Source organism: Martes martes (genome assembly GCF_963455335.1).
Source record: "Martes martes genome assembly, chromosome: 6".
Lineage (NCBI taxonomy): Eukaryota > Metazoa > Chordata > Mammalia > Carnivora > Mustelidae > Martes > Martes martes.
In genome coordinates, this window is record NC_137893.1 from 40655242 (window position 1) to 40673871 (window position 18630).

General features: G+C 38.4%; 2 protein-coding genes across 2 annotated transcripts in view; both read right to left on the reverse strand.

The window, feature by feature from the left end:
- GJA10 (gap junction protein alpha 10) lies at positions 1–16723 on the reverse strand. The gene is made up of 4 exons (XM_080806720.1): positions 16634–16723; positions 4135–5587; positions 897–1230; positions 1–551 (listed from the first exon to the last, which is right to left on the reverse strand). Exons 2-3 carry the CDS (start codon positions 5569–5571, stop codon positions 1192–1194), a joined length of 1476 nt encoding a protein of 491 aa, XP_080662846.1. The 5' UTR covers positions 5572–5587; positions 16634–16723; the 3' UTR covers positions 1–551; positions 897–1191.
- Positions 16021–18630, reverse strand: part of CASP8AP2 (caspase 8 associated protein 2) — a 37428-nt gene continuing 34818 nt past the window's right edge. Inside the window, exon 11 of the mRNA XM_080806719.1 lies at positions 16021–16732. Within this exon, the coding sequence (XP_080662845.1) occupies positions 16723–16732 (10 nt within the window). The 3' untranslated portion in view covers positions 16021–16722. The remainder of the gene's footprint in view (positions 16733–18630) is intronic.

Here is an 18630-nt window from a genome sequence, read left to right on the forward strand (position 1 = left end):
GAAAGCAAAAGGTCATATATTGTCTTTGGCATCCATACAGAAACAAACATTCATTCAACCAACACTGTGCTGAAAGCTGGGCATCCAAGATTTAAAACGCACAGCCCTTATCCTTATAGCTTCCATAGGCTAGTTGGACAGGCAGCTATGCAAATAAATTGTTGCCCAGGGGCTGAGGATTGTCACGGCCAGGGAGAGCATGGCTTCAACGCTTCCTGGCAGGAACCCGAGTCTTGGAGCAGCGGGATCCGGGTTTGTATTCAGCTGTAGAGCAGACACTTCAGCCATGCGACCTTTAGCTGTGGGGCAAGTTACTCAGTCTCTTTGAGCCTCCTCTGATCTATAAAGTGGGGATCAACAATAATCTTCCACAGCTGTACGAGGTAGAGCTGATGCATCTTAAGCACCTGGAATCTGGTGTGCCCCTTGGTGGTACCCACTTGGACTTGGCCCCAGCATCATTTTCATCCACCTGGTCTTCACTGGCTCTTCTACCAACTCACTGTGGAACAGCTCATGCCTCTTCATATCTCCACACCTCATTGCCACCTCTGCAAAGTATGGGGACAGAGAAGACTCAGTAGCCATTTGGGCTAGAAGCACAGCCCAGCCCCATCCAATGCTGGGCTCCCTTCCGCAGCATCCCAGGCAGTCCCCAGTGTATCAGGGTCCTCCAGAGAGATGGAACCAATAGGAGATCAATCAATCGATTGATCAATCCCTCTATCTATCTATTGATCAATACCTCTATCCAATGGTCCCAACTGCTGCTGTGCCACCGCAGTGCAGGGGTCCTCTCTGCAGCGAGCAGGGCACTAAGTCCCACCAGGCTGCTAGGTTGGGGAAGGATAGCCATTTCTCAAGCCTTCTCCCCTCAGAGTGGCAGCAGCTCTTACCCCGAGATTTTCTCTCCTGGTGCACACTTCCTCCCTGCCTCCTCCTGCCTGACATAGCGCCAGTGGTGAGGCCAGGTGGGGCAGTGAGAGGTCCATCCAGCCCCATCAGAGGAGGGTCTCCTGTGCAGGTGGGCCCAGCTGGGGGCACCCTGTACACACCCATTGCCCAGTGGGTGTCTCTGTGGAGGGAATGGTTTCCACAGTTCTTCTCACAGTTTGAGCTAACAAAAAGTGCAACTTTTCTCCCACAGATGCCAGCTGCTCCTCGGTCCATTTTTCTGGCCCCACGCATGAATTATTTTTTCATAATAGATGAAAGTTCTAGAAGCATGTTCTGAAAGAAATACAAAACAAGAGAAACAAAACAAAATAGACTCAAAGGGCTTGCAAAAGTCAGTCCTGTCCACCTACCTGGGACTCTGTGTATGTCACAAATACCAGGGGTCCAATCAAAACCCGCTGAGGACAATTCTCCCTAGGCTGACCCAGAGATGAATGACCATGGAAGAGGTTCTATTCCCTGAAAGATATGAATCCCATCTGCCATCTATTTATCCTCCTCCAGTTATTGTTTTTGTCCAAAATCCAGGTCTAAAACTGTCAGTCAGCCTTTTCCAAAGCTCCATCTTTGTTCCTTCTACAATTAGCCAGATTTTGGGTTATTTTATAATGTGGAAGAGAAAAGGGATCCAAATGTGGAATATTCCATTTTGTAATAATCTATCCTTGATCCTAAAACTCTTCTAAACTTAGGCTGCCTTGTGCAGAGAGAGCTAGAAGCAGTAATGAGGTATAGAAGGAGCTCAGGTTGAATCAGACAGGCTTGGAATAAAATTCCAGCTCATTCACTCAACCAATAAATATTAACTTATGTCCCTGCTACGTCCAAGAACTGTGCTTCACCACATCCTAACTGTATGACTTCGGACAAGCCATCTATTTCTTCTCTTCTATTTCTTCTGCTCAGCAGAGAGCCTGCTTCCCCCTCTCTCTCTGCCTCCCTCTCTACCTACTTGTGATCTCTCTATCAAATAAATAAAAAAATTCTTTAAAAAAAAAAAATCTACCTCACCTAAACACTACCGTCTCTCCCTCAATTCTCTGACAATTCGAAGACTCCTCTCACATGGAAGGAGGTACAAGAAAGGGAAAATGATTAAAACTGTCTTGCTGACTTCACAAATGTTGGTAAAAGCAGTAACCCCTGGCAAGGTTACTCTAAAATACTGAATCTCCACATTGGCTGCACATCATAATCACCAGGTGAGTTTAAAAAGTACCAATCCCAGGGGTACCTAGGTGGCTCAGTCGGTTGAGCGGTGACTCAGTTTCAGCTCAGCTCAGGATCTCAGCATCTCAGAGTTGTGGGATCAAGCAGCACATCAGGCTCCTTGCTCTCAGCATGGAGCCTGCTGGAGATTCTCTCTCTTCCACTCCCTCTGCTCCTCCCAACCCTGGTCTCTGTCTCTCTAATAAATAAATCTTTAAAAAAAAAAAATACTAATCCCAGGGGCACCTAGCTGGGTCAGTCAGAGCATGTGCCTCCTGATCTTGGGTTTACAAGTTTGAGCCCCACATTATGGGTAGAATTTATTTAAATATCCTGATGTGCATCCCACCCCCTGAGATTCTGGTTTGATTGGAATTGGATGGGTCCTGGACACAAAGATTTATTAAAGCCCTCAGATGACTCTAACTCATAGCCAGGGTCGAAAAACCTGCTGTAGTTTGGTGTGGGTTTCTAAGTAGCCACAGTCTGATCCTAAACATAGTCTCCTGGTTAGATGACTGGTCATGACAAGAAAAGAGTATCAGTTTGAAAGAAGTATTATAGGAAAAATCTAGGAAGGGTGATTCTTCCTCAAGATATGGCTTTAGTGCAGTAACAAAATATCTCTAATCTCACAGGAGATATGAAACTGGGGTAGAGATTCAATCATCATAGATTTAATCATTATTATTAACAGGAGAAAGCAAGTGTGTGAGCTCAACTAGGAAGTTCCCCCTCCAAACTTGGAGGAGTTTCTTTTTAATGGAAAAAAGCTGTTAGGAGCAGTGGATAAAGCAAGTGTCATTCTTTTTTCTAGAATTGAGAAAAGTCCACAGTAAATATCCATTGTGTGTAAACAATGAGCAGGAAATGTTTATTCCACACTGGCTTTTCAGAAAACAGAATTAAAATCAATACAATATTGATTTCGGTCTTTGTGAAATATACCACCAAATATTTGTATATGACTTTTAAATGCCAGAGCTATTAAAACAATGGAGCACATCCTCCTTCCTTAGTGAGACAAGGGCAATTCAAAGTTACAAATGATCCCTCTTCTGATCCATTTTCCACACTGTGACAGAGCTTTCTAAAATGTAACTCTGATCCCATCACTTCTCCACAGCACACCCTCTATGGATTCTCCACTGCCTTCCCATAAGACCTCCATGGCCTCTTCTCCAGCATTTCCTCTCCATAGACTTCCTACTTACCAGTGCCCCAGCCACACATAGCTCCCCAGACAGCCCTGCTGTGTCACACCTCTCAGCCTTTGTCTGTGCTGCTCCCTGTACTGGGTTAGCCTTCTTCCATGTACCCCAGTCCTCCTAGGTCTTGAGAAACTTACCACATCTTTTTAAGACTCAATTCAAAAGTAACCTCAACTATGAAGCTTTTCCTGACCCATCCATAAAGAATTGACCACTCCTTTCTTTGCCTGCCCACCCCTTCTAATATGGCACCTTACACTTGATGACATTTGTCTGCTTACCTAACTTTCCCACCCGGACTCTGAGCCCTTTGGATGGCAGAGACAATATTTTATCCATTTATAAACCCAGCACTTACAAGACTGAGGGATATAAAGTAGGTTTTCAGTAAATCCATTTCATGAATTGAATTTAACTGAATGTTATTGAATGACAGGATTTAACTCCATAAACTGGAGTTAATATAATATAATTATTATATTAATTATATTATATTATATTAATATAATATTAATATTATTATGTATTAATATATTATATATTATATTATATATTAATAATATATATTAATATAATATAAATCCATATGGATTTAACTCCATAACTCCATAAAGTAACCTCCCTCACCACCTCTCCCTCTCTTAATACACATATATATACACACCAGGAAGCTGGAAAGCAAAGGCTGAGAAGTAGTCAGGGTGGAAAACCTCTTGCAATAGTTCTGTGTTCAGTCAGACTGCCTGTCTTTACTTACCATTGATGTTCTATACCCAGTGGCTGAAGGCAGAGGCGAGGGGCTATTTTCCCGGTGCAGAAGGTCCAAGCAAGAGCTATTCCGAGAACTGGAGCTTCCTGAGTCACTGTGCAACTGTCCCTTTTCAGACAGCAATCTGGACAGAAAGCTGGCCTTGCGACTGCCCGGGTGAGATCTGTCTGTCCAGACCCCACTCTTTCTCACACTGTTATCGCTGTCTCTACAGTAACTGTGCAAATCTGTGAGAGGGTCTCCTGAGGTTCGTTGATCCTGGGACTGTTCCCAGGCTCCTGTTGCATAGGATGGGCAGTGTCTAGGAGCTATCTCTGTCCCTAGCCAGGAGTGGGAGTTGCCGTTTTGCCGCACAAAGGAAAGGTGTGTGTGCTGTCCAGGGTGCTGACTTTGAGCGCCATCATCCCAGGGACAAGGGCTGTGGACATGGAGCTGTCCACTGTGCTGATCCTTCTCAGCCCACTCTTTTTTAACACAGCAAGGGTCTACTTTAAGTTGCATGGGCTGTGAGCTTTGCCACATGGTTTTAGACTTTGGCACACTGACTCGAATGACTTGCTGTTGATTGTTGGCTTGAAGTAGAGAGATTCTTTTAGGCAAGGGAGAGCAAATTATACACTCCTGGGCCACTGAATATTTTTTCAAATGGAATGGGGTGCCACTTTCATTCTCAATGCCCTCATTGCTGGATTTCTCATAAAGTACCCTCATAATTTTCCTGATTCCAAGATGAAATATTTCCAGTACATTGAGGAACAAAGATATGGCTGCAATGCTGTGCATAAAGAGCATGAAAATTGTCTTCTCTGTGGGCCTGGATACAAAGCAATCCACTGCATTAGGGCAAGGAGGTTGAGTGCATCTGTAAAGGGGATGCATTTGAAACCCATAGAGAATATACTGGCCTATCATGAACCCTACTTCCATCACAGATCTTGTCAAGATGTGTAAGACATAAGTACGCAACAGACATCCTTTCAGAGGGACTTTATGGACTCTCTTCTGCTCCTCTAATCTCTTCAGCTCTCTATCTATCCTTTGTTGCTCCTCCAATTCAAGCTCTGGATTCTCCATCTGGACTCGGAGGTGTGACTTTTTCTTCTGCCTCTCCTTCTCAAAAGCCCTGAGTCTATAAAGTGCATGGCCCATATACACCAGAGAAGGAGAAGACACAAAAATGATCTGTAAAACCCAGAACCTGATCAAAGAGATAGGGAAAGCATCATCATAACAGATATTGTTGCAACCGGGCTGCTGGGTATTGCAGGCAAATGCTGACTGTTCATCATCCCAGACATCTTCAGCAGCCACACCAAGTACCAGCATTCGGAAAATGAAGAGAATGGTCAGCCAGATTTTCCCCACTATAGTTGAGTGAGAGTGAACTTCCTCTAGGATGCCACCCAATAAATTCCAGTCCCCCATGGTATGAGACTAATGTCTGAAACATACAGAAAACACTGAAGTTAATAGCACTCATAGACATAATATACAAAGACACAGGCTCATCAATAAACCAGGTTCTTTTTTCATGTCAGCAAAGCTATGAAGGATCTTCCAGCCTCAATATTTATGGCCCATGCATGATGAAATAGGATACTTCCCAAGAATATGTTTTTGGAAAACAAAAACAAAAAACAAAAAACAAAAAACCAAAGACAGTGCACAATCTGATCCAATTTCCTGCCTACCCTCTCCTCTCCCACACAAGGTGGACTATCATTCCACTGTATGCAATAGCTCTCACATTTGTACAATGCATTCCATCACAAACTGTGTTCATTTTTCTACCACATGAGATGCACCATTAACCAGACATCCTATATGACCTTAACTAAGTCTCAACTTCCCCAGGAAGTTTTCCCTAGCCATCCCAAGTCAGAGTGATTTTTCCCATTCTTGAATGCCCACACTATTGTTTATACCACTCATGTGACATTGTGCCTAACAGGAGTTTTGTGATGGCTGTGTTTTCTGTACCTTTTTGTGGAAAGATACACTCTTTGCAGACAGAGACATATTCCACAGCATTTTGTTCTTTGCACACAGAAGGTATCATTAAATAATAGTGGGATGAATTGTCGTTCCATTTTAATTCAGTTCCTTGACCTTATTGCTGAGATAATCATCAAGAAAAAAAACCAAGTAGATCCTCATTATGTATTATACATAACTCCCATTGCAAGTAAAGAAAACAAATCAGCCAAATAAACTCTCTGGAACAGGCACAGCATAGCAGTAAAAATTAAGCAGACACAGAAACAGTAACAGACATGTGATTATATCCACAAAGCCACATCTGCAACAGCATGTTTTCATAAAAGCTTTGTTAACTTAGAAGAAAAGTGAATATAAACTGCTTCTCTAGTAAGCTTGTGATCTAGAAAAGAATCAAAGCATAGCTGTCATGAATAAGTTATTTGGTTTACTCTGAAGGGAAAAATAATGTTTTTCAAAGTTCGATGAGATTAAAATGTTTGATTGGTTAAAGACTTCTAAGATGCAGAAGATTTCCTGATATTAAAGATATATAGAGAAAAAGCAGGAAAGCATTACTAAGTTACAACCAGTAATGAAAGAATTTTCCCCTTCCATAATTCATTCATTAAATAATATTTCTAAATCTTACTATCACCTAGGCATTGTCCTAAATGCCAGGGAATCCAACAATGAACAAGATATACTTCGTCCAGCCCTCACAATACTTAGTCAATAAGTACTCTCACTGACCTATAAAATGGACAAATGGTGAAAAAGAATAGATGAATATCAACTCATAAAAACAAGAGAGGGGAGCCTGAGTAGCTCAGTCAGTTGAGAGTCTGACTCCTGGTTTCTGCTCAGGTCATGATCTAGGGCTGTAGGGTTGTGCGATCAAGCCCCATGTCAGGCTCTGTGCTCAGCCAGGAGTCTGCTGGAGATTCTTTCTCTCCCTCTCCCTCAACCCCTTCCCCACTCTGTCTCTCTCTCAAATGAATAAATCAATCTTCAAAAAAAATACAAGAGAAAAAACATAGAATCATTACATTTTCCCTAGTTATCTCTTCAGACATAAAATAAATCCCAGGTGGAATAAAGTATTAAATGTAAAAGTCAACCACAAAAGTATTAGAACAAAATATAACATTTTATAACTTTGAAGTACAGCAAGATTTTTCTAAGCACATCAGTGCCAAAAATTATAATTAAAAAAGTTTTTAGATTTATCCAACAAAGCTGAATGGCAAAAGTGAAAATGTCCAGAAGGCATTTGGGTCTAGAGAATAAAAACAACAATGAAAGGTACAAACTAGAGATAAACATTTAAACATTTATGAATAATCACTGAATAGACAGAAGTCACTTAGGGAAAGACAAAGTGAGCCAATGACAGAACATTAAGAAACAGCATAGGAAAGTAAGTTTACAAATAAAAATGAGAAATGGCCAAAGTGGAGGAGGGGGACCATGAGTACAGTGTCACTGAAACCAAAGGACAGCGTTTCAAGAAGAGACATAATGCCAAATACACGTACACAAACTCCCCTATTTATATAAATTAATTGTGAGATATATCATGCTCAGGAATTGGAAAACAGTATTTGTAAAGATGTCAATTCTCCCCCAAATTAATTGATCCATAGATTCAATGTGAAATTTTATATCAGAATAAAATAAAATGCTATAAATGTAAATATATATGCATGCATATGTATATGAGGTATACACATGTAACTATATGAGCACAGAGAAAAAAAATACAGGGCACACACCAGGAAGTTAACATAGGTTACTGGAGGTCTACAGGAGGTTATGAACGTAGAGGGGCAAAAAGAGGCAAAAAAGGAAAGGGAAAAAGAATACTCTTCAAAGCAAGCATGAGAGATTTTTACCTAATGTAGATATTTATGTAAATTTTAACTTGTAGGGGTGCCTGGGTGGCTCAGTCGGTTAAGCCTCTGCCTTTGGCTCAGGTCATGATCTCAGGGTCCTGGGATCGAACCCCGAATCAGGCTCTTTGCTCAGTGGGGAGTCCACTTCTCCCTCTGCCTCTCCATCTCTGATCTCTCTTGGTCTTACTGTCTCTCAAGTAAATAAAATCTTTTAAAAAAATTTTTTTTAAAGATTTTATTTATTTATTTGACAGATGGAGATCACAAGTAGGCAGACAAGCAGGCAGAGAAGAGGAAGCAGGCTCCTTGCTGAGCAGAGAGCCTGATGCAGGGCTTGATCCCAAGACCCTGAGATCATGACCTGCGCCGAAGGCAGAGGCTTTAGCCCACTGAGCCACCCAGGCGCCCCCCAAAAATGTTTTTAAAAAAATTGTTTTACTTGTATATGCATACATATTCATACATAATTTTTTAAAATAAAATTTAAATAGTAGGTATCTCAGAATTTGGGAGGGGTATTAATGAGACTTTTATATTTTATTCTATGTACTTGAAAATTGCTTCAAATTCAAAAATTAGGAATGTAGTCACATGTAGTACTTGCAAATAAAAAAATGATATTAAAATTTTGGACTTATTCTTCATTAACTGAAGCAATAATTTATTAAGCTTTACCTTCTCAAAGAGTTTAGGTCTTTCTTACTCCTTTAAAAATTTCTGGACATTATTCTTTATTAAATAATTTCTTTAGGGCACCTGGGTGGCTCAGTTGGTTAAGTGACTGTCTTCGGCTCTGGTCATAATCCTGGAGTCCTGGGATCAAGTCCCACATCAGGCTCCCAGCTCCGCAGGGAGTCTGCTTCTCCTTCTGACCTTCTGCCCTCTCTTACTTGCTCGCTCTCTCAAATAAATAAAATATTTAAAAATAATAATTCCTTTAGCACTTACAAAAAAACCTAGATCTTCTATTTTATATAAAAACCCTGCAATGAGAAAGCTAACATTTCATTAACTTATTCTCTACTCGGAAGTCCTAAACCATTTAATGCTCCTTATTGCCACTATCGATTTAAAACCTGATAATTATTACCTTTAAATAGGAAGTAAAGGAAAACTAGGCCAACATGAAAAACAGAACTACAATCATGCATATTGGCATGCAAGAGCAAAATCCTTAAATATTCCCATGTTTCTTAAAAGTAACTACTTTTTACCAATAACGACTATAGGTCCTAGAAATATTCTTGAATTCCATTATCAAATACTAATTTAGCATCTCCCATGTAAAAACTGGAGCTCCTTTCCTGAATTTCATTTTAGATCTTTTCTTTCTATACCCATAGGGATTTCCTCTATTTCTCATAAACAAGAAAGTCCACATATTTATGACTTACCTTATGGGTGGTCAAAAAAAAAAAATAGTAACAATCAGGCTCAAAGAACCTTAAAGTTGGACCATGAGTGGCTAATTAGAGAACAATTGCTGCTGGTTGCAGATATAAAAGCTCTGATCAGCTCTGATTCTGGGGCAAAATCCAGAATGAGCACAGTAATTTTGATCAATAGAGTCTAACCTACTTCTCCCTGGAGGTCAAAATATCCTTTGCGGCTTTGCAATTCTCTTGTAGTATTTTTTTCTGATACCATGACTGAGCCTCTCCTGGTATATCATATTTAGAAATGAAAAGTGAAATAAATGAGAATTTTCCTTTTTTATTTGTGGATGATTACAGTGATTTGAGTTTTGGGTACACTTCTTCCAACTGATTGCTCTGGGAATCCATGTCACAGATCAATGGGTCATGTCCAACTTCGTTTGACAGCTGCCTGGGGTGAATCTTGCCTCATCAAATGTGAACGAGTAACAATGGAGTGACAAACCCAAAGTGTTCTTGCAAATCATGTTAGGCTGAAAGTAGAAACAGCTCAAAAAGAGATCAATAGACCGAGAGGGGGCTGCACATGTCTGTAAATTAATTGTTCTAGCAATACTCTATTAGGCTGAAACAGGCAGCTCAGGAATTTTCAGTAGGTAATCTGAAAGCCTTAGAAAGCTATGTCAGATTTTTGTGGAGAAAGTATCTGAATTCCAGAAGGTCAAATGACTTGCCCAGTGCAGACAGAGACTAGGTCTCCTAACTCCCAGTCTTGTAACATCTACATTAGTCACATCTCAAGCAGTCTTACTGCCATCTTAGAGGGGGTGACAGCAAAGGTATCATTGGAACCCAATGATGACTTCAAATCAGGGCTCCTATGCATATTTTTTTAAAAGTAGGAGGCCAGCATGGAGCCCAACGTGGGGCTTAAACTCATAACTCTGAGATCAAGACTTCAGCTGAGATCAAGAGTCTGACACTTGGGGCACCTGGGTGACTCAGTTGAGCACTGAACTCTTGATTTCAGCTCAGATCATGATCTCAGGGTCATAGACTTGAGCCCTGAGTCAGTCTCCAAGCTCAGTGGGAAGTCTGTTGGAGATCTGCTTCCTATCCCTCTCTCTCCCCCATGTTCTCTCTCTCAAATAAATAAATCTTTTAAAAAATTTTTTTGAAACTACATAAAATTACTGATTGTTTCTAAATATCATCTAACTATTCTATTTTCACATATTTAGTTTTGGGGGTTTTTTAAAAGATTTTATTTTTATTATTTATTTATTTGTCAGAGAGAGAGAGACAGCACAAGCAGGCAGTGGCAGGCAGAGGCAGAGGGAGAAGCAGACTCCCCGCTGAGCAAGAAGCCCGACATGGGACTCGATCCCAAGACCCTGGGATCATTGACCTGAGCCAAAGGCAGAGGCTTTAGTCCACTGAGCCACCCAGGCACCCTATGTTTTTCCTTTTTAAAGAGTTTTATACTTTCTTACCACATACACTTTGCTTCAGCGAAGAAACAAATTTGACAAATGAGGATGCCTCAAACATCTTTTGTATTTTAATCCTATGTGAGTAAAAAAAAAAAAAAAAAAAAAAAAAAAAAAAAAAAATCTGACTTCAATTATCAGGGCATTTTTGGGAAGAGTCATTTCATAAATGATCTCTTTAAAACTTGCCAGTAAGGATTTTAAAGTTTTTAATATTCATCTTCAAATTCTATTACCATTTACCATTTATTTTCTCAGTGCTTTTTAAAAGGTAGTTCTAAGGAGCATGAAATTAGATCCCACCTTCCACGTGTCAAAACAGTCTATGACAAAAAAAGGAAGGAAGGAAGGAAGGGAGGAAGGAAAAAGTTCAATGACAATGCCAACCTCAGATTAATGAATATATAAGATGCAGAGATAACCATCTCATATTTAGGAGATACCACTGCTTAATAAACATAGTGCTTTTCTCTCACCACCTTCAGCCAGGTGTCTCTCCCAGGATGTGTGCTCATGAACCTAATTTAACTTACTACTTTGGTTCTTAACTATATAACCTTAAGAATTTACAGGTATGCTTGTACATGTATGAAATGATGTGTATGAAGTGACTCATTACACTATTGTTTGCATCTGCAGAAGACAGGAAACACCAGCATGTCCATCAACAGGGAACTGGTTAAATAACTATGATAAATTCACACAATGGTGTACTTCCAGCTATACAAAAGCACACACTGATATAGTTCCAGCTATACAAAAGAAAAAGAAAATGTACAGATATGGAACATTCTTCATCATATATTATGAAATGAAAATAGCAAGGTGCATAACTCTAAAAGATGTGTTATCTTTTTGTAAGAAAAGGGAAAAAATACAAAATGAAAATGCATACGGTCGTAGTGAAAATATACACAAGAAATTAATAGAGATTTCCCTCATAGGGTGGACAAAGAAAAACACAGAAGCAAGACTCAGAGGGATACATTTGATATCTTCTTGATTTTTAAACCAAACAAATGTATTACCTACCCAAAAATTTCAATTAAATTCAAAAGTAATTTACCCACAAGAAGTTGAACTTATGCCTTCCTCAACTCTTCTCTGCCTTGGCGTCCTTCAAGGACCAGATCATACAGCACTTCCTTTATGTTGCCCCAACTTGTTGCTTGTCACACTAGTATACCACTTCTCGCGGTTAGTTGGGTATTTGTCTTCCCAGGAAGCTGATCCTTCAGAGGAAGAATGATTCATCTTTTTATCACCAGCTCCTCTCACAATGTCAGGACTTAGGCCCCTCAATATATATTTTTAAAATACACCTCAAGTGCACTGAATCAAATCAATCCTAATCCTCAGCTCTTGGAACACTGTCATTATTCTACTGGGCATGGCTCTTTTTAAAAATTTACTTTTAATAATAAAGTGAACATCCATGAACCCACACCAAACTGATAAATAGAACACTGACACCAAATTATGTTTTTGCAGATGCCTCTTCCCTAACCCTTCCTTTGCCTTCCTGAATCTAGACATAGACCTTACAGCCTTCACAAAAATTAACTCAAAAATGGATCATAGACAATACACTTGTCACCACCTTGCATGAAGGCTGGCTACATCAATTTTCCTGTTCTCCGTCATCATGTAGACCACAAAAGTCTAGATGGTCTTGACATCCCAAAACATCATACTGGGCTACAACATGCTTACGGATCTGATAAACAGGTAGCAAGTATGGTAGATGCTTTCATAATTAAGCCATGCAAGCCACAGCACAGGCTATAAGCCGCCACCAAAATGAAGGGGCCTGCCACCTCAGTGGCTTCTGGAGGTCCATCCCTTGCAAAGTGAAAGATATGTTGCTGTCCTTCACACTAAAATAACCAAAAAACAAAACAAAACCCCACAATGTTTGATAAGCCTTTATGAATTCCAGAGGCCATTTGATGTGCTACACTGGTCCCCTGAACAATTAACCCATAAAGCTGTCAGTTTTCACCAGGGAACACAGAAAGCTGTCAGTTCTCACTAGGGAACACAGAAAAGGCTCCGCAGCAAGTTCAGGCTGTAGTACAAAAACAGTTCAGGATCCCAGCAAATCAGATAATACTTAAAGAGACTACAGCTAATAAATATGTTGCATGAAGTCTCTGGTAAGCCTTAATAAGAGAATCAGAGGGCATACCTCCAGTGTTTTACAGCAAAGCTATGCTCTGCTAGAACCAGAATGCCTGACCATGGGTAATCAAGTGACCAGGTGACCCAAACTGCCTAAAATTAACCGGGTTTTATCTGACCTATCCAACCACAGTTAGGCACAAAAAGCAGCATTCATCACTAAGAGGAAATGTTATAGAAATAAGCAGGCTGAAGCAGATCTGGAAGATAAAAGCTGCATAAACAGGTAGCTCAGACTCCTTCAATACGAAATACTGTACGCAGTATGTGATACTGTTTCTCCTCACTCAATCCACACCTATGGCCTCAGGTGCGGCTCCTTATAACCAGTTAACTGAGGAGAAAAAGACTTAGGCCTGGTTTCCAGGTATTTCTACATTACATGCTAGCACAAGCCAGAAGGGGACTGCTGTAATATTACAAGTCCAATCAGGACAGAATGAAAAAGGGAAAATTTCCCCAAGGATGGGGGTGGGAAGGGGCATAGAATTTTAACAATATATACAGTTGTCTCCTTCACTTAGAGAGAGGACCAAAACTAGAATCCACTCAAGGACAGTGGTTAAAGGCTTGACTGGATGGTTAAAGACTTCAAAAGAACATAATAGGAACAAAGTCTAGGGAAGCAGCAATGTGAATGAACTCCTAACATTATACAGAGTGTCCCATGTGAATACTCAGAAAAGGCATCTACTTGTAGAAGAGAATCTCAACAATGAGATGGACAAGAGAATACATTCTGGAAACAAGTCTCTTTCCCTGGCAAACCCAGTGCTTACTTTCGTGTAAAAATGGCCATATGGCAAGAAAGAAAGCTTTGTAAGGGCTCAGCAACATGGACTTCTCACCAAAGCTGTCTTGGGTACCTCCATTGTGTAAGGCTTAACCTCTCAACCACAAAGTCAAAGTTGAGTCCAAATATGGACTAGCCAACTACTCAGTAGCAGGTGTATTACATCAGACTGACTATTCATGAAGGGGGAGACACTCATATTCTTAGAATGGCATTATGGAATACCTGTTCACCATTATTGCATTTTCTGTTCAAGAAACTCATTTCACAGCAAAATAGGTCCAGCAAATGGGCTTATGCCCATGTCTTTCACAATATCATCATATACCTCTCAGACAAACAGAAAAAGAACACTTTGCAATGCATTTTATGAAGCCAGCATAATAATCTGAATACCAAAACATGACATTAAGAAAAATTTTAGATCAATCTCACTCCGTCCACCGAAACAGAAAATCCTAAACAAAACATTAGCAAACCAAACCTAATATTATATAAAGAGGATCTAATATATCACATTAAAGTTAGGTTTATTCTGAGATTACAAGGTCTGTTAAATACTTAAAAACACAATTAACATTTACAAAATAAAGTAACATTTTAATAGAAATAAACATCGATTCATGATTTTTTTTTAAAAAAAGAAGCTTTTAGGAATGGCTTAATCTGTGGAGTATCCATTTTTTTTTTTAATTCACAGGAAACCTCATATTGATAAATTATACTTTTCCACTATGAGATCAGGAATAAGACAAGAACGTTCATTCACTATTATCAATTCTAAATATAACTGTATTAGAGTTCTTAGCCAAAAATATGTAAAAGAGTCTGGGTGGCTCAATGGGTTAAAGCCTTTGCCTTTGGCTCAGGTCATGATCCCAGGGTCCTGGGATCACCCACATCGAGGGCTCTCTGTACAGCAGGGAGCCTGCATACCCCCCTCTCTCTGCCTGCCTCTCTGCCTACTTGTGATCTGTCTGTCAAATAAATAAATAAAAATCTTTAAAAAATTACATAGAAGAAAAAAAGGTTTAAAGATTATAAAGGAAAACATAAAACTGATTTCGTACAGAAAATTCAAAAGAATCTACAGACAAATTTTTAACACATGTATGATAGTTCAGCAAGTCTCTAGTCAAGTATATTTCTGTATACCAAAAAGAAAATGAAATCATTTACTATAGGATCAGATACTAGCAAACACTAAGAAAACTCTAATGAAAAATATGCAAGACATCCACACACACACACATCATTATTTAAATAAATTAATTTCAATAAATGGTGGGATATACCATGCTCAGGGATTAGAAAATTCAACATTGTAAAGATGTCAGTTCTTCCCAAATTAATTGATTCGTAGATTCTAAGGAACTTGATAAACTGATTCTAACACATATGTGGAACTGTGAGGAGCCAAATATATCCATTACAATGGTGAGGAAAGAAAGTGATAGAGTTTGTCTACTGAATATCAAAACTTACTCTAAAGCTAGGAAGGTATAAAAGTTTAAAAATGTTGAACTTTAAAAATCAAAGTATGGCACTGAGAAAAGTAGTAGTTCCATAAAGTCCCACAAAGTGAATACTTGTATATACTGCCTTTTTTTTCTTTTTTGTCCTAGTCACACTTTACCAAGGTATCTAACCACTCTTACTGCTTAGCTCTTGTACTATCTCCTGGGCTTCTTTTTTGATATTTTCTCCAAAAATGTTTACAATGTGGACTTCTGAATGGTAAATCTTAATGTTTTTATTAAGACTCTCACATTTGAATAACAACTTAAATGGATGTAAAACTTTAGGTCCAATACTTTAGAAGGTTTTCTTACAGCCAGTTTTGCTCTTGAAAAGCCTGAGGTCAATCTGATTCTTGTTCTTTATACAAGAAAAAAAATTTTTTTATGAGAAAACTTTTTAGATTTTTCTCATTATCTGTAATACTCTTAAATTTCAGTATATGTCTAGACGTGGGTACTTTCCTCTTCTTTGGTATTTTATGGCCCTTTCAATCTTCAATTTTTTTCTTATCCTGGACCCCTTTTGTTACTTGAATGTTGGCCCATCAACTTCTGTCCTTCATCTCACTTAAATCTGTATCCATGTTTGCTTTCTTCTTCTTCCTTTTTTTTTTGTTGTTTTGTTTTGTTTTGTTTTGTTTTGCTTCTTTCTGGGAGGGTCTCCCAATTTTCCAACTCACTAATTTATTCTTCAGCTGTATTCATTCTTTTTTTATTCCATTTATGTTATTTTAAATACTATGGTTTTTATGTTTCTACTTGGGTCATTATTTCTTATTCTTATATCACATTGCTACAGTCTTCCCTTTATTTCTTTTAATGTTTATGGGCTTAACTTTAGAGCCTAATGGTCTTATGTAATGGGAGTTTTCTTTTGAACCAGTGGCATCTCTTAACCACTTTACTTTGGCCTGTGAACTCACTTACCTAGTAGTGTGGGCTCTTCTGAGTGATAGTATGCTCCGGGGAAAGGCTGAGGGCCAGCCCTCTGGGCTATGTTGGGGGTTCAAAGAGAGGGAGGAAGATAAACCCCTACGGTGAATAGTCCCAGCACTATGAAAACCACTGTAAATTATTTCAGTTTGTTATCTACCAAGTAACCCTTCAGATCAGAGCTCCCTCTCAGACACCATGAGAGAAAGGGCAATTTTCTAAGGCACTTCCTAGAGTCTAGGGCCGACAGTGCAACCCACCAGTCCTATGAGTCTGGAGAAGGAGGAGTGAACAAAAAATGCACAAGCTAGTCAATCCTTACCTGTTTTCCCCAAATCTTCACCCAAAAGGGCTTTTTGCTGCAAGATTTTATCTGTGAAGACACCTGCAGGAGAGGTCTGGTTCACTGTACTAGTACCTGCTGTGAGAAAGCAGGCAAAGGCAACTGGTTTTCTCTAATGAATCTACTCACAGACATTCAGCCAGCCACACCCCCACCAAGAACCACTTCGAAACAGCTCCCATGTCTCCTAGGAGTTCTACTTTTTTTTTTCTTTTAATCATTATCTAAACATACTAAAAGAAACATTCTAATCAAAATATAACAGAATTTACATGGCTTTATTTATACATTACTGGTATTGAAAGCAAACTTTATACAAAAAGTTTTATACATGTAAAAAAAAACCCTTGGCTAGGCAAAGCCATGTATGTGTGTGTACACACACAAACACACATACACACACAAAATATTTTACATCATTGTAATTATACATATTTACATATACACTATTTAAATTATTTTACAATTTATCAAAATGAGAGGCAATTAGAAAAGCAAATAAAAATCGATGAAAACAAACTAAATAATTGTTTAAAATGCTACAAAATTATTTTGAAAAATCTAGAAAAGAAAGCCGTTTCTCTGAAATATCAAAACTAAAGTTTCAATGCCATTTCGTTGTTGCTTTTATCTTAATAACAAGTTCTGTTTAAAAATAAATATCTTGACCAGTAACAAGTGAGCAAATCAGACTGATGACTGGAACAAGCTAAACATGCTGACTTGAAATTCAAGAGTCAGCGAGTAATAGTAAATGTAGACTTTTTATCTAGTAATCAAATACGCCATAAAACTGCCCTCTACTTCCCCATTTAAAACATGAGGAATTCCAAGCTTCTGTGTAGTATGCAATATCAACTAAGACTCCAAGGAGTTCAGCAATTTATCTGTAATGTAAGAAAATGCTGACATTATGATTCTATTTTTCTGATAGGACCCTTTTATAAGGTGTTGTTCTTTAAATGAGTTCACTCAGATATCAGCATTAAGAACCAGCTTTTTACAGAATTAGTTTGGTAACTTTATTGCTATATTCTGATTTGGACAAGAATTTAATGAGACCATAGTACTTAGGATGGAAAGAAATAGTTAAGAGACAGCTAGAAATAAAATAACCTATGGTTTTTGCTATCATGCAAGCAAATAAAATTTCAAATATCAAAGCCATTAAGATTTTAGATTTGTATTGGAACTAAGAAGCATAACTTCCAGGAACAAGTTAATTCTTTCATGAATGTGTATTATCTCCACAAGAGAATGGAAGTCACATTTTAAGAGAATATTCAGGTAAAATAAAACCTCAGCTGAAGTTCTTAAAGGCAGTGAAAATTTTAAAGCACAGTAAATCTGGAATACAATCAGGCCATTTAGGAAAGTTCTTAAAGAATAAACTTTTTCCATTTAAATACTTCATTACTCAATCTTACATTCCGAATTATGTAAATAGGATTTTAACATCACAGTAAACTGCTAAATATCTTCTTAAAATCTCATTAGCAAATAAGTTGCTTAGAGAGGATACTGAAATTAACAGATTATCTCAAGATAGTACTTTACACTGGGTCCAGAAATATATTTAAAACTCAAAAATATTCAGGACGCTTCACATTAAGACCTATAACCAAATACAGTTTCTATTCAGATTTAATTTGAAATGAATTTGAAATTAATTTGAAATTGGGTGTTCTGTATTCAAATAATTATGATTACAAATAAATTGAAAAATAGCAATAGGTTACATATCTTTATAATTTTCCTTATGTAAAGGTCCAAAATATCTAAGCAATTGTTTCAGGTCTTACAGAAAAAGACCCTGCTGATAATTACTGCCTTAATAAATCTGTACAGGAATGGCTTAAATAAACTAAGGAAACACGTCTGTGAACATTATTAATTTAAATTAACATAGTAAATCATGTCATCTATTCAGATGACAGTGGATTTCATGTTTATGAATGATGTATGTTCTACATTCT

Coding starts and splice junctions, on each gene's coding strand:
- GJA10 (XM_080806720.1), bottom strand. CDS start 5,571: ATGGGGGACTGGAATTTATTGGGTGGCATCCTAGAGGAAGTTCACTCT. Junction 1,231..4,134: donor CTGGGTATAGAACATCAATG/GTAAGTAAAGAC, acceptor TATTTCTTTCAG/AACATGCTTCTAGAACTTTC.